A 12,712-nucleotide genomic window follows, 5' to 3' on the forward strand; every position below is an offset into this window, starting at 1 on the left:
CATCAAGACATCACGCTGATACCGGTAAAACCAAGGGCCTAAAACTCTATGATTATTTATGTGCATTGTTGAATTTAAACAGTTCCTTCTCTGAGGCTATGACTATAGCTCTTTGCAGCTTGTTAACGTATGCTCCTCTAATCTGTCTTTGTCTCATCTGATTTGATCGACTCAGGATACATCACGTTCTTGGCTCCTGTAGCATCCAGAATCACCTTACTGGTGGGGTGCTGTGAAGACCATGGTTTCTTGACGTACAGAATGCGATAGCACCATTCCAGAACTTCTGGAGCAAGGATTTTGTATAGAAACATAACCTTGAACCAGAATGGCCATGTCACGTATCTCTTCTTTCTGCACGCGCCATTCACGATGGCTTTCGCGCACTCTTCTGCGTAACCCACCGGGAAAGGCCCCACTTGAACCTGCCCATTAAAAAAAAAAAAAAAAAAAAAAAGAGGATCATTGATAAGGAATCATTTCCTGCTTTCAAGTGTCAAGGATACCGTGTTCTCCTGCTGGCAAGGGGCGACGCGATGTCTTACATCTCTAACTTCTTGGTCTACTTGCATGTCGCCGCTTTTATTCAGGAACTTCCCTTGTGTCATCTCCGATTCCACCCACCCCGGTGTTGCTATTGTGATGGACACCTCGGGGCCAAGTTCTACCCTTAACGTCTCATAGAAGCTTATAAGTGCAGCCTTGCTTGCCTGGCAGAGGAGGAAAACGATGAGTAAATGATCAGGCGGAAAGCTTTTCTGTAGTTTGGAAGAAGATTCAAGACATTAGTTGTACGTTGTATAAGCTCATTCTGGGCATCGGCAACCAGCCAGCGGCGGAAGAATCCACGACGATCTTGCCTCTGTTTCTTCTGAGATGAGGTAATGCATAGAAAGTAGGATACACAGATCCCCAGAAGTTGATATCCTGTGAGAAACAGCAGAATCAGCAGTATCAATCATGCAGAAATTTTAAAATTCAGGCATCTGGTTTTCTTACTACCATGACTGCTCCGAAGTTGGTGACGTCTGTCGCTTCCTCAAACATGCTGACACAGGTAATCCCAGCGTTGTTCACAAGATGATCCACTGCCCAGAACAGAAATATGAACTCTAGAACGAATGAAGATGAACATGGTGGAAATAGAGCAGGCTCAGTCTCTATCTATGGTTACTTACATCTCCCAAAATGGTCGATGGTTTCGTCGATAAAGCGTTTGCATTCGTCGGCTCGAGAAACATCGGCTGCAATAACATGGACATCGGGCGACCCAAGCTCGCGAGACTTCTCGGCCACTTCATGTAGGCGCTCTTCCCTCCTGGCCACCAGAGCCACGGATGCTCCTCTCTTGGCATATTGGTACGCGATTTGCTGAGGAAAACAAACGGAGCACTCGACTGAGCTACACTCTTTATAATGAAACAAAAGTCAAGAAGAGAAGGGCATGAACGTGAACGTGGGCGTGAACGTGAGTATGAAAAGAGATACCTCGCCGATGCCGGAGGAAGCGCCGGTGATGAGGACGACCTTGCCACGCACGTTCTCACTGAAGAATAAGTGGAAGAAGGAACAGAGCAGCTTCAACAGGGAGTAGGGGGTGGAGAAGAGGCAGTAGAAGAGCAGAGCAGCAGGTGGAGCTGCCACGTTCATAAACTTGTTTATGAGGTCCATAGCTCTGTCTTCGGTTTGCTTGCGGTTGGTGCAGAAGAGGGGAAGGGCACGTTGCCGGACGGTGGAGACGAGAAGGAAGAAGGCAAGAAAGAGAAGGGGCCTTCTGTTTCACACGGAGGGCGAGTGACGGAGAACGGAAGTTTTCTTCCGTGGAGGTTTAATGGAGGTTCATCGAAAAGACATGGATGAGGGGCCATATCGACACCTAGCGAGAGGACAAGATGGCCATGCAGAAAAGCGCAGAGGTGGCCACATGATCTTGCTGCCTTTGTCATTATCTTGGTTTCGGAAATATGTGAAATCAAAATTGTTTTTGACAGCCTTCGCCTTCGCTCGGACAGCGCCACTTGCCCCGTCGGAAGGCCACGAGGCTTCTTGCTAGCTGCTTTGTAGCAATCCTTTTCACATTTTACTGTTTTTTTTGCACAAAAAAAGCACACATGCCAATCTTCTGAACGCGCCACAAAAAAATCACACAACGCCGCGTGTTTTTGCTTTCATTCGAGCTGACGGTAGGTCGGTGCTACGCCTAGATTTCAATATAGTGGTGCTATGCTTGTATTCCAATATAGCCTTAGGTCGTAATCTTATTGCTCGCTCAAAATGAAACTCTAGATCCAAATCTCTTGTATTTTGTTTTCGTAATGTTGCAAGTTCTCTAATAACCATAAATTGTTTGGTAATGTGATGAAACAAAATTTGTAGCTTCTAATTTTGTTCTTTTAGAAACCTCTAAACAAACATTCTGTTCTCTAAGTGGGTTATTCAATTTTTATATAGGAAAAAAAGATGTATTCATTTTTAGCTAGAAAAAAGTTTAGAGATTTAAAGCTTGTAGTGTGGTTTTAGCCAAAAACTTGTTTGTTGGGTGATTGTATGAACATTTAGTTTCTCGAAGAATATATGAAAAGTCTGGAGACATTTTAATATTCAACTAACAATTATTATCTCTGAGCTTGTCTCTTCCTACAATGAGAACCGCCTTCGTAAGCTTTTGTTATTCATTAAAACTGTTGAGAGTTTAAAGCGAAATTACGTTGATCGAGAAACAGCTAAGGTTTTTTCCACTATTACATTTTTTTGCCTTTCGGAGTGGCACATTATTGGTAAAAATAAACAATGAAAATCAACTTAAGTAGATAAGAATATGCCAAAAAATAAAAGAATCACCATCAACATACCTTTTAAGATTCAAACTTCAGGTTCCCATTTGACAATTTCGTGAGCTGTAACTCATAATTAAAAACATTAAATGACGATCCGTTTAGTTACAAACAGTGCTTAAGCTAGGCTATTTCCAAGCCGAAGCTATTTTCTCTTGGGTAAATGCGCACGCCTGGCCATCAAATTAGAATTTCAAGTATTACGATTGGACAGAGATCAATCAAGGTTCATATTAGAGTAGAAATAGGTGCACTCTTCAAGTTGGTATAGATAAACTGGGGTTAGTATTGATGTATGAGAGATTTATCTTTAACATTCACATAAAAAAGCCATATTCAAATCATCTACGATGCACCATTTTCAGCTATTGGCAAGCTATTCCGATGGAAGCACAAGATGAAATCAGTAGACTGCAGCTTAATTGATTGGACACAATGTTCCAAAAGCATCATGCCGTTCAATTAAGTCGCAAATATGTTCAGTAAACAAGATTGCATTAACTACTTTGCTAGACACGCTAGGGAAGTACAACGAGTAGAGTCAGCTAAAGCTCAACTTCAACACGCTTGCTCGTTAAAGCTCGACTCGAACTTGATTCGTTTATACAAATGCTCAAAATGTTACATTAATAGAATTCAAGGTTATAAGAACTTCACTCATTTAAACTCATGATTGCACAATAAATATTGAATCATACTGAAAAAATACTAAACAAGTTAATCGAGTTAATTAAGTTAAACGACTAAAAAAAACGAGACATGCTTAACATAAACGAGTTAATCGAGTCAAACTCAGATAATGAGAAAATAATTAAACAAGTAGCAACCAAACAAGTTAATAAACGGGACATGCTTAACATAAATGAGTTAAACCAATCAAACTGATAATGAAAAAATAATTAAATAAGTAGCAACTAAACAAGTTAATCAAGGTAATTAATTAAACGAGTCAAAAAAAGAAAACATGCTTGACACAAACAAGTTAAAACAAAACATGCTTAACACAAAGAATCGAGTTCGACCTCCACGTTGTATCATTGAGTCGAGCTCGAGCTTCTGTCGGGCCAGGCTGGCCCACCTCGAACTCTAACTCAGTTGTAGGCCACCCCCTTTCTCTCTCTCTCTCTCTCTCACACACACACACGTATATATATATACATATATATATATATATATATATATATAAAACTTCTCAGTTTCCTCATTTTCTCAAAACACAAAGATATACAGAAAAGCACAAACGCTTAATTGATCTAAAACAAGTCCTTATCCTCAGTACAACCGGTCGTCTCTTTCGTCAAAAGCAAACACTACACAGAAACCTGTTCCGTCCATAAGGGCACCTAGACTGCATCATTCCCCATGCCCGGCATCCAGTTTATTGATTCATACTACTTGATCAAAGCAACTATTTACAAAGCCTCTCGCTTTCTTTCGCTCTCAATCCGTCTTTACCTCGTCCTTCTGGATGGACTCGGGGAACAAGACCTTCTTGGCTCCTGTAGTGTCCAAGACGACCTTACTGACGAGATGGCTCCGTGAGGAAGATGCTCTCTTGATATAGAACACCCTGTAGCACCATTCCACAAACTCAGGAAGAAGAAGCCTGTAAAGGAAGAAAACCCTGAACCACGATGGCACTGTCACACATCTCTTCCCCCTGCAAGCTCCACACACTATGGCCTTTGCACAGTCCTCTGCATAAGCAACAGGAACTGGCCCAACCTCCACCTGCCCAAATACCATAACATCAGCTTGAAGGAAAAAAAAAACACGAAATTGGCAGAATGGTAATGATGATTTAAGCTTCAAGATGTGCTTCTAATGAAACAATTTCTGTTTTGATGGCGCATCTGTAAGTTCAGCGTCATACATCTCTGGCGTCTTGTTCTACTCGCATCTTGCCACTCCTGTCGAGGAATTTCCCTTTTGTAATCTCTGACTCAATCATGGCGGGTGTTGCTATTGTTATCTTTATCTCAGGACTAACTTCTATTCTCAGAGTCTCATAGAAGCTTACGAGTGCAGCCTTACTAGCCTGCAAAAGATACAGCAAGGAAAAATACTCCTTATGTTGATACAAGGGCATAGGAGATGAGGAAGCTTTTATAATATAGTTAAATAAATAAAGGAATATATAAATATGTCTCAATTATAAACATGAAAATTACAAATTTTAATAGATTTTTCCGACTAAATCAATTATCATATCATACATACAAGGTCATGCAAAGCGAAGGAGCCGTCTGGAATCTATATGGATTTACCAATTTCTCAACACATATTTGGCAAAAATCAAAACTGCCCAGGCACAGCCTCTACGATCAGGAAGAGCCAATTACATCTCAAATTAACCTCACACTAACAAAAAAATTGCATGATCAGAGAGAAGGAAAATCTGCCCATTTAACTTCGATATCTTACATTGTACAAGCTCATTCTGGGAAGGTTCAAAATAGAACCACTGGACGCCGTGACAACGATCTTCCCTCGGCTCCTTTTAAGGTGAGGTAATGCATGGTAAGTGGGATATATTGCCCCCCAAAAGTTGATATCCTAAGACAAATTCACATAAGAGGAGATTAGAACCGTAACTCTGTTCGTCAAAGTTTATTTTGAAATGCTATAACAAGCAAGGCCTCTTTCTGTCATTACCATGACCGGTGAAAGGGTGGTAATATCTGTTGCTTCCTCAAACATGCTGATGCATAAGATCCCCGCGTTGTTTACAAGATGATCCACTGCACATTTACAACCAACGTGAAAAAAGAAGCGCAGATTCCCATTTGCCGTCCGGAAGAAGAAAAAAAGCGTAATAGTTACAGCAGATATGAAACCAGAAATGCAGATTCCAGCACTACCATTTCTTCATTTCTTGTTTAGAAGAAGAACAACTGCACAGTTACAGCAAATGAGAAACCAAAAGCGCAGACTCAAGCAACCGACAACTGAAAGTTACATAAGTATGGAACCAAAAGTACGCATTACAGCACTACCATCTCTCATTTGGAAGAATAACAGCATGGAGACAGCAAACATAAACCAAAAAACCACATTCTAGCACTACCATTTGTCGTCTAAAGAAATGGTAAAGAAAGGAAGAAAGATGAAGAAGAACGGTGTATGGTTTACATCTGCCAAAGTGGTCGACGGTTTCATCTACGAACCGTTTGCACTCGTCTGCTCGAGAAACGTCTGCAGGAATGGCGAGAACGTCAGGTGAACCCAACTGGCGAGCCCTGTCGGCTACTTCATTAAGGCTCTGCTCTCTCCTGGCAACCAGAGCAAGGGACGCTCCCATCTTGGCGTACTGATAAGAAATTTGCTACAGAGAAAGAGATGCTGAGAAAATAAGAGTTTTCATATGGAGAGGCGAGACGCAATAGAATAAAAGAAGAAGAAGAAAACCTCGCCTATGCCTGAAGAAGCGCCAGTGACGAGAACGACCTTGCCACGAACGTTCTCGCTCGTGAAGCGGCGGAAAACGGAGCAGATATACTTGGAGAAATAGTAAGGAGGAGCAATGAACGAGAGGAAGAGAAGGCCTGCAGGAGGGAAGGCCACATTCATGATCTTGTTCACGAAATCCATAGTCATTGCTTATGTTTCTCCTTGTACAGATGGTGAGAATAACAGAGGCAGAAGATTCAGAGCAAAAAGCAGAACAAGCAGCAAGCATGCTTCAAGGTTTATCGTGTGAGGGACAGAAGCTTCGGGATGGACGGGAGGCACGTAGATACCGCGGCCAGAAGGCACGTTGCACACTCGTTGTTGACATCGCTGCCGGAGCCAGAAATTTTGGCAGGCTGCAAACAGAAATTTTGGCAGGCTGCAAACAGAAATTTTGGCAGGAAGGTCTCCCGTTCAAAAGCTTCACCGTTTATATTTGTAAACAATTAAATATTTCAAGCCCCAAATGTAAAAATAAGCATATTATATGGGGCGCCGCTGGTGTCCGACATGCAAGGTGTTCATCCCTTGATGTGGCATAACTTGCAGAAGCTCTGTTGAGATGTATTACATTTACAGAACAGGGCAAAGGTACTGTAGTAAGCCATCGCCATAGCAGTTTCACGTTGTTTTCGCGCAAAACCAAGGCCTTTCGTGGATTCAAAAATTATCACATAACTTGTTTAAGACATATAAAGAAGGAAACCCAAGGCAAAACTATTTCTCTGCCTGATTTACCCTACAGGCTACATATAACTTGTTTAACATCTATTAGAAAAGAAACACAAAATGAAACTCGCCCTCTCGATCCTCATTTTATACACTTCCAGCTGGAGCTTGCAGTGCACCAGAAGAAGCGGCATTTAAAAAGTTCTATTATTTCTTTTGAACAGCAGGATAAATAAAACCATCGCATTTAGCAACGCATATAAGAGAATTGGTTATATTTACAGAGGATAATGCATGAACCAATGATGCAGGGAGGTTATATACAGGGTTTTCCATAGTTTTCAACAACGGAGAAGAGAGTATTGTTCTTTTTCAGCTGCTTCCGGACGGTCCAAAGGACATGCAGATGGGCGGATTGATCCTGAAAATGGAAAGAATGGCTGATGGTATTGTCCATATCCCGTCTCCACAAATTAAACCAGATGCAAGAGCACCAGCGTACTCCTCTGCGTCTTTCCTGTTTATTATCTCCCAAACATACAAGATTACAGTCCCCACAAACATGTCAATGGCGAAGTAAGCTCCAATGTAGAAGGGGATCCCCATAGCCATTGGAATTGGGATAAATCTTGACACCTTCTTAGGAGTAACATCCCTTAGCAAGTTGATAACCAGTGCTGCTACAAAGAAACCACAGCTGATCTCCAAGCAGTGCTTTGGAAGTGCTGAGAATCCCTCCACTCCGAGAATTGCCATCTCCCGGAATATCACCGCGTATGGAGCTTTGTATGGTCCATCAGGTGCGCCAATATCAAAAGCATTCCAGAATAACCAGAATGTAACTGGAGCTATTACACAGCCCATTGCAGTGCCCACTAGTTGGCTAACAAACATAGATCTTGGAGATGAGAATGTAAGATAACCAGTTTTGAAGTCCTGCATAAGATCAGCAGCAGTGGAGACGATCGACATCATCACTCCACATGCCGCCAATCCAGCAATGACACCACCATTGCTACCAACACATGAAGCAAATATGAACAGCCCAAGCTTTCCATATGTAGAAGCTAAACTCCAGTCGGTCAGTCCAGTGCCATACGAATTGCAGAAGGCAAGGCCAGGGGCAACAACGTAGCAAGCAAGAATGAAGTACCACTTGAGTGGCGGGAAAAGGATAGGAATGGTTGATGTTGAGATGGCAGCTAGGAGGACGTAACCAGAGGCAGCAAGCCAATTAGGGATCTTGTCTTTTAAGAATACCTCATCTCTCCTCTTCTCCTCCATGGCAAGTTTCATAGTCTCAGCATCTGTTAAGCCAGTGATAAATGATTCATCGCACAAGACAAAATACAATTAACAATAGAACATCACAATTCAAGCTACATATATTCACTAGTCACTAGGTAAAAGGGTCGCAAAATAGTTGCTAATGTCCTCATTGCGTGCATAACACACTGGTGCAATAACTCTGAGAATTTTAAAAAATGCAGCATATGCTGCAGCCTGCATATCAATTGTCATAATGGAATACAAAATGAATTACTAGTTACCTTGCAACTTATTTGTGAGAGGAATCTGGTATTGCTTTGGCTTTTGAACAAACATCTCTCTTGCAGTTACAGAGAATATCTTAATCAAATTGTAGACACCATCTCCAAGAATGAGAGAAATCGCTATGAAAACCTATGCATGGAAGGTAAATGCATCGATTAGCTGTGCAATTTGGCAAACGACCTTATGCTGTTCACCGAAAAGTGCCAGCATAAGCATCCAACAAAATAGAAGATAATTGATATTTTAAAGAACAGAATTAGCAACAAATCGTTGTCAAGCAAAATACTGGTCAATTAAAGAAAGCAGAAACTTGAGGCATTCAAACGTATAACTGACATTTCGTCAGGTACGACAAACAGGATTAATCTACTCTGCTCCAAATAAAAATCGTCCAAGCACATCTAACGTATCCAAGGATTAATAGCCGATAATAGCTCCACACAGAGACAGCCAAGACACTACAGCTTGCAGTAGGAAAGGACACTCTTCTAATATCATAAGCTGAAAAACCTCATTTTTTTGATATCGATCTAAAAGAGATATAAATTTGGAAGTGTTCAGGTAAGTCTATGCTCTCAGATTGGAAGAAATCTAGAGTACAAATTTCCCAACACTCAAAATTTTTAGCTATCCGCACCAGAAAATTGAAAGAAATCAAAGCAACTCTGAGCAGGTGAAGTCCAGAACTGTGATTAAGCAAATGACAATCTCCATTTGAATGTGTAAAAGTCAGCTCCTATACCTTGTATCCATAGAGACCTTTGAAATCATTGTTTCCCAAGCCATCTGGATACCAGTCGCCAGCATGTGTTTTAATAAATGGCCACAAGATGCCCCAGGAGATAATCGCCCCAAGGAGTACAGAACAATTGACAATATGGGGGCAAATAAGTCCACATCCAATGTAAGTTGGGCTAAAATCAAAATAGAACCTGCCAAAAGCCCAAAAAAAAAAAAGAACAAGAAAACTATAAGCAAAACTTGGAGAAATGTATAAACTATAAAATTGTCAGAAAGAATTATTTTCCAATATACTGCGAAAGATCATTTCCAACGGCACATAGAACAAACATGAAGCATAGTTAAAACATAAAAAATGTTCTCCATAAATACTCATATACATGCACATATCATAACCATCGAATGCAGTTCCAAAGAAAACTTGCGTTTGTATTCTACCAAATGTGTCCATATTGTTTGTCACATCTAGAATTCAAGTCTATGTGACAGTAAACATTCTAACTGCAAACGAGGGAGAGAATCTCACGTGTTCTTATATGCTAGCAGACCAAGGCTTGGGAAGTTGTCAAACCCACAAGAATCTCCAATACCACTGAAGAACCACTTGAAAAAGCTCCAGAAGAAGCTTATGCCAAGATATTTACCAAGGCACTGAACTTGCTTCCTGCAGCAAAATTGGAACTAAATCAAGACATGTACGATTAAAAGGAGGAGAACAAAAAGGAAAAAAAAAATCTACTGACAATTGCAAAACGAGTTTGACTGACTGCATTAGGTAACATAGCTTCCATCTCTGACAATCATCAGGCCAAAAACATGGAGAAAATGCAGAGATATTGACACAAAACAAAACCTTTCGTCTATTGGAGAAAAAAAAAATGTGTAAAGAATTATAGTGAGAAATTAAAAGTATTGAGTTGGCAACCAAATAATGTGGCCTAAAACCTTATGATCATGGACGATCATATTTTTGCCTTAATTACTAAGGTTACCTTGCAAGTTCAGCTCCCGTATTTGTGTGAAAACTATTTATCAACAAGGCCGTCGCCGTCCCACTGGGATATGTGAGCTTATAGTCCAATACCATTATCTGTTGTGTTCAATTCAAGAAATAAACATTACCTTTTTTTGGCATAAATAAAAAGACACCAAGTAAATGGAACCTTACCTATTTCGCAAATAAGTAAAAGGACAACATGTAAATGGAACTAAAAAATCGACTTCCGTAAACATATTACCATGCGCATACAACATCAAAGTTTCAAAGTAACAAACACAAGAACAAAAAATAAAAAGAAGAATACCTTGCGTAATGGAACAAGACTGAATAGTCCAAGAAAACTAACAACAAACATAAATCCAATCATCCAGCCCAATGATGGATTCTTTATATCTTCCACTCTATTACCAGGATTGTCTGCTCCTATTAGCTCGTACGTCTTACGGTCCATTGCAATCAGATATGACCCAAATCCTCCTGATCATGTGAATGTACATGAGATTCAACGCATAAGTAATTTCATGACACACAATAATAATTTATTTCGATCCATAGTAACATTCAGAATGACAGAAGTAATGACAAAGTTCTTCCTAGTATATTCTGGAGGCGCTGAGCTTCCTATCGCAATAACCAAAGAATCATCATAGGTTCATAAAGTTAGTACCTTACAATGTAATACCAAAATCTCAAGAACATGAAAAATGCAATGAAACACAGATAGAAGAGAACGAAAAAACGATTAAACGTTCATCAAAATCGAAGGAAACAAATCAGAGACAGAGAGAGAAGGGGTGGGGAGATGGCCGGGAGAAGAGAAAGAGATGTATAAGAAAGTCAACCACAAATTCATAAAAATCTAATGAAACCAATGGAAATCCATACATGAAAAGCTCAAAAAAGAAAAAAGAAAAGGAGATTGAATAGATCGAGCAAAACCAACAAAGATCCATAAATGGAGACATGAAACAGCAAAAACTAGGCCGTAAGAGCGCAGGAAAAGCTAATGATAATCGAAGGATGAAAAACACAAAACAGCAACATCTCAAGAGAATCCGGCAAATCCATCGAAACTCTATAAGAAAAAACTCACAGCAACGAGGGACCGAGATGATCGAGCAAAACAAACGAAAACAACGGAAATCCGCACACGAAAGACTCAAACAGCAAGAACTCGAGAGAATCGAGCTATGAACGGGAAGAGCGAAATGCGAGACCGAACCGCTGAAGGCGAGGCCGTAACACGCGACAACGCACGTCTGGATGACGGTGTTCTCCTGCCTCGTGAAGGGGGTAGTACTCCAGAAGCCCAGGTTGGTGACGAACCCCGTCCACGACTTGATGAAGAAGAACCCCAGAAGGCCGGCGGCGACGTTGAGAGAGGGGATAATCCCCACCGTGAGGTTGAGCTTGTGGGTAATGATGCAGAAGAGCGTTCCCAGCAGGGCGCTCACCAGCAGCCCCCTGATGGTGATCTGCTCCCCCCATGGCGGGATCCTCTCCTCCGCCTCCCCTTCCCTCTCATTTTTCTCACTCCCCACTAACAGTGGCTCCGATATCTCCCCCTCCTTGCTGCTCTCTGTACCCATCTCCCTCCCTCTCTCAAACCAAATTCCTTCTTCCTCCTTGTTGCCAAATCAGGTCTCCTTCCTCCCTCTCCCTGTCTCTCTCCCCTCTTACCAGATTCTCCTCCTGACGACCTCAAGCTCTTCTCCCTCTTTGCCAAAACAAACTTCCTCTGTCCCCTGCCTCACCTCTCTCTCGTCCAACCAGTTTCCTGCCTCACCTCTCTCTCCTCTATCTCTTGTTGTCGTTACTAACTCCATTTTAAAAGATACAAGTATCCTTTCGGTTGCGTGGACGGCAACCTCTGTTCACCGGTTCAATTCAATGTCTTTTCACCATGAAGATTCATGGCGTAGGGGACTCCCTTCGCCACCCAGGAGATCCAGATGCAGGCCAACCAACTTTTCATTGCTACGAAATGTCCAAAGTTTCATCTAACATTTCGTCCCTATAATAGGTTGGCTTTCGGCGCCTTTGAATGCCAATTCCATTATCTTTAAATTTACGTATCTGATTCAAAACAAGAATCGGCTCCTCTTCGACTTGGTTAACTTCGACTTGGTTAACTGTTACACCAACTCATTAATTGCTTTCATCCAATTCAATGTCATTTCACCGTTTCATAATTTGGGGAGTCTTTCATCTTATCATAAGCCAAAGTTTTTGTCCAACCTTTTCATTTTATAGGATATAAAATCAGCTTTCGGTTTTTTGGAATGTTATATCTGTCATCAAATTTACGAGTCTTTCATCCTACGCCGCCCATGAAAAAAAAAACATTTAAAAAGAAAACCAAAGTTTTCATGGTCTACTTTTAGTACTTTAAAATGCCGCATCCATATCATACTTCAATTTACATACTAAATTCAAAATAAAAATTGACTGCCTACTAACTTTG

The 12,712-nt window shown here is 41.0% G+C and overlaps 3 protein-coding genes across 3 annotated transcripts; all 3 read right to left on the reverse strand.

The window, feature by feature from the left end:
* Nucleotides 1-134: 134 nt before the first annotated feature.
* Nucleotides 135-2,412, reverse strand: LOC116258188 (11-beta-hydroxysteroid dehydrogenase 1A-like). Its single transcript, XM_031635340.2, has 6 exons — nucleotides 1,489-2,412; nucleotides 1,179-1,371; nucleotides 1,003-1,088; nucleotides 796-927; nucleotides 546-710; nucleotides 135-425 (listed from the first exon to the last, which is right to left on the reverse strand). Exons 1-6 carry the CDS (start codon nucleotides 1,669-1,671, stop codon nucleotides 138-140), a joined length of 1,047 nt encoding a protein of 348 aa, XP_031491200.1. The 5' UTR covers nucleotides 1,672-2,412; the 3' UTR covers nucleotides 135-137.
* Nucleotides 2,413-4,038: 1,626 nt separating this feature from the next.
* Nucleotides 4,039-7,040, reverse strand: LOC116257493 (11-beta-hydroxysteroid dehydrogenase A-like). Its single transcript, XM_031634300.2, has 6 exons — nucleotides 6,243-7,040; nucleotides 5,967-6,159; nucleotides 5,490-5,575; nucleotides 5,259-5,390; nucleotides 4,708-4,872; nucleotides 4,039-4,565 (listed from the first exon to the last, which is right to left on the reverse strand). Exons 1-6 carry the CDS (start codon nucleotides 6,429-6,431, stop codon nucleotides 4,275-4,277), a joined length of 1,056 nt encoding a protein of 351 aa, XP_031490160.1. The 5' UTR covers nucleotides 6,432-7,040; the 3' UTR covers nucleotides 4,039-4,274.
* A 142-nt stretch (nucleotides 7,041-7,182) lies between these two features.
* Nucleotides 7,183-12,211, reverse strand: LOC116257491 (probable metal-nicotianamine transporter YSL6). Its single transcript, XM_050078749.1, has 7 exons — nucleotides 11,471-12,211; nucleotides 10,553-10,725; nucleotides 10,241-10,338; nucleotides 9,775-9,912; nucleotides 9,250-9,439; nucleotides 8,504-8,636; nucleotides 7,183-8,260 (listed from the first exon to the last, which is right to left on the reverse strand). The coding sequence occupies exons 1-7, from the start codon at nucleotides 11,835-11,837 to the stop codon at nucleotides 7,326-7,328; spliced, it is 2,034 nt and encodes a 677-aa protein (XP_049934706.1). The 5' UTR covers nucleotides 11,838-12,211; the 3' UTR covers nucleotides 7,183-7,325.
* Between the last annotated feature and the right edge of the window lie 501 nt (nucleotides 12,212-12,712).

The sequence above is a fragment of the Nymphaea colorata genome, chromosome 7 (genome assembly GCF_008831285.2).
Source record: "Nymphaea colorata isolate Beijing-Zhang1983 chromosome 7, ASM883128v2, whole genome shotgun sequence".
NCBI classification, from domain to species: domain Eukaryota; kingdom Viridiplantae; phylum Streptophyta; class Magnoliopsida; order Nymphaeales; family Nymphaeaceae; genus Nymphaea; species Nymphaea colorata.

Excerpts from the sequence above, each read along its gene's own strand:
- LOC116258188 (XM_031635340.2), bottom strand. The coding sequence starts at position 1,671 with ATGGACCTCATAAACAAGTTTATGAACGTGGCAGCTCCACCTGCTGCT. Across the intron at positions 711-795 it reads CCAGAATGAGCTTATACAAC|GCAAGCAAGGCTGCACTTAT; the intron begins GTACAACTAATG and ends CTCCTCTGCCAG. Across the intron at positions 426-545 it reads TAGACCAAGAAGTTAGAGAT|GTTCAAGTGGGGCCTTTCCC; the intron begins GTAAGACATCGC and ends TTTAATGGGCAG.
- LOC116257493 (XM_031634300.2), bottom strand. The coding sequence starts at position 6,431 with ATGACTATGGATTTCGTGAACAAGATCATGAATGTGGCCTTCCCTCCT. Across the intron at positions 6,160-6,242 it reads CTTCTTCAGGCATAGGCGAG|CAAATTTCTTATCAGTACGC; the intron begins GTTTTCTTCTTC and ends CTTTCTCTGTAG. Across the intron at positions 4,873-5,258 it reads CCAGAATGAGCTTGTACAAT|GCTAGTAAGGCTGCACTCGT; the intron begins GTAAGATATCGA and ends TATCTTTTGCAG.
- LOC116257491 (XM_050078749.1), bottom strand. The coding sequence starts at position 11,837 with ATGGGTACAGAGAGCAGCAAGGAGGGGGAGATATCGGAGCCACTGTTA. Across the intron at positions 9,913-10,240 it reads ACGGGAGCTGAACTTGCAAG|GAAGCAAGTTCAGTGCCTTG; the intron begins GTAACCTTAGTA and ends ATTTTGCTGCAG. Across the intron at positions 9,440-9,774 it reads CTGCTAGCATATAAGAACAC|GTTCTATTTTGATTTTAGCC; the intron begins GTGAGATTCTCT and ends GGCTTTTGGCAG.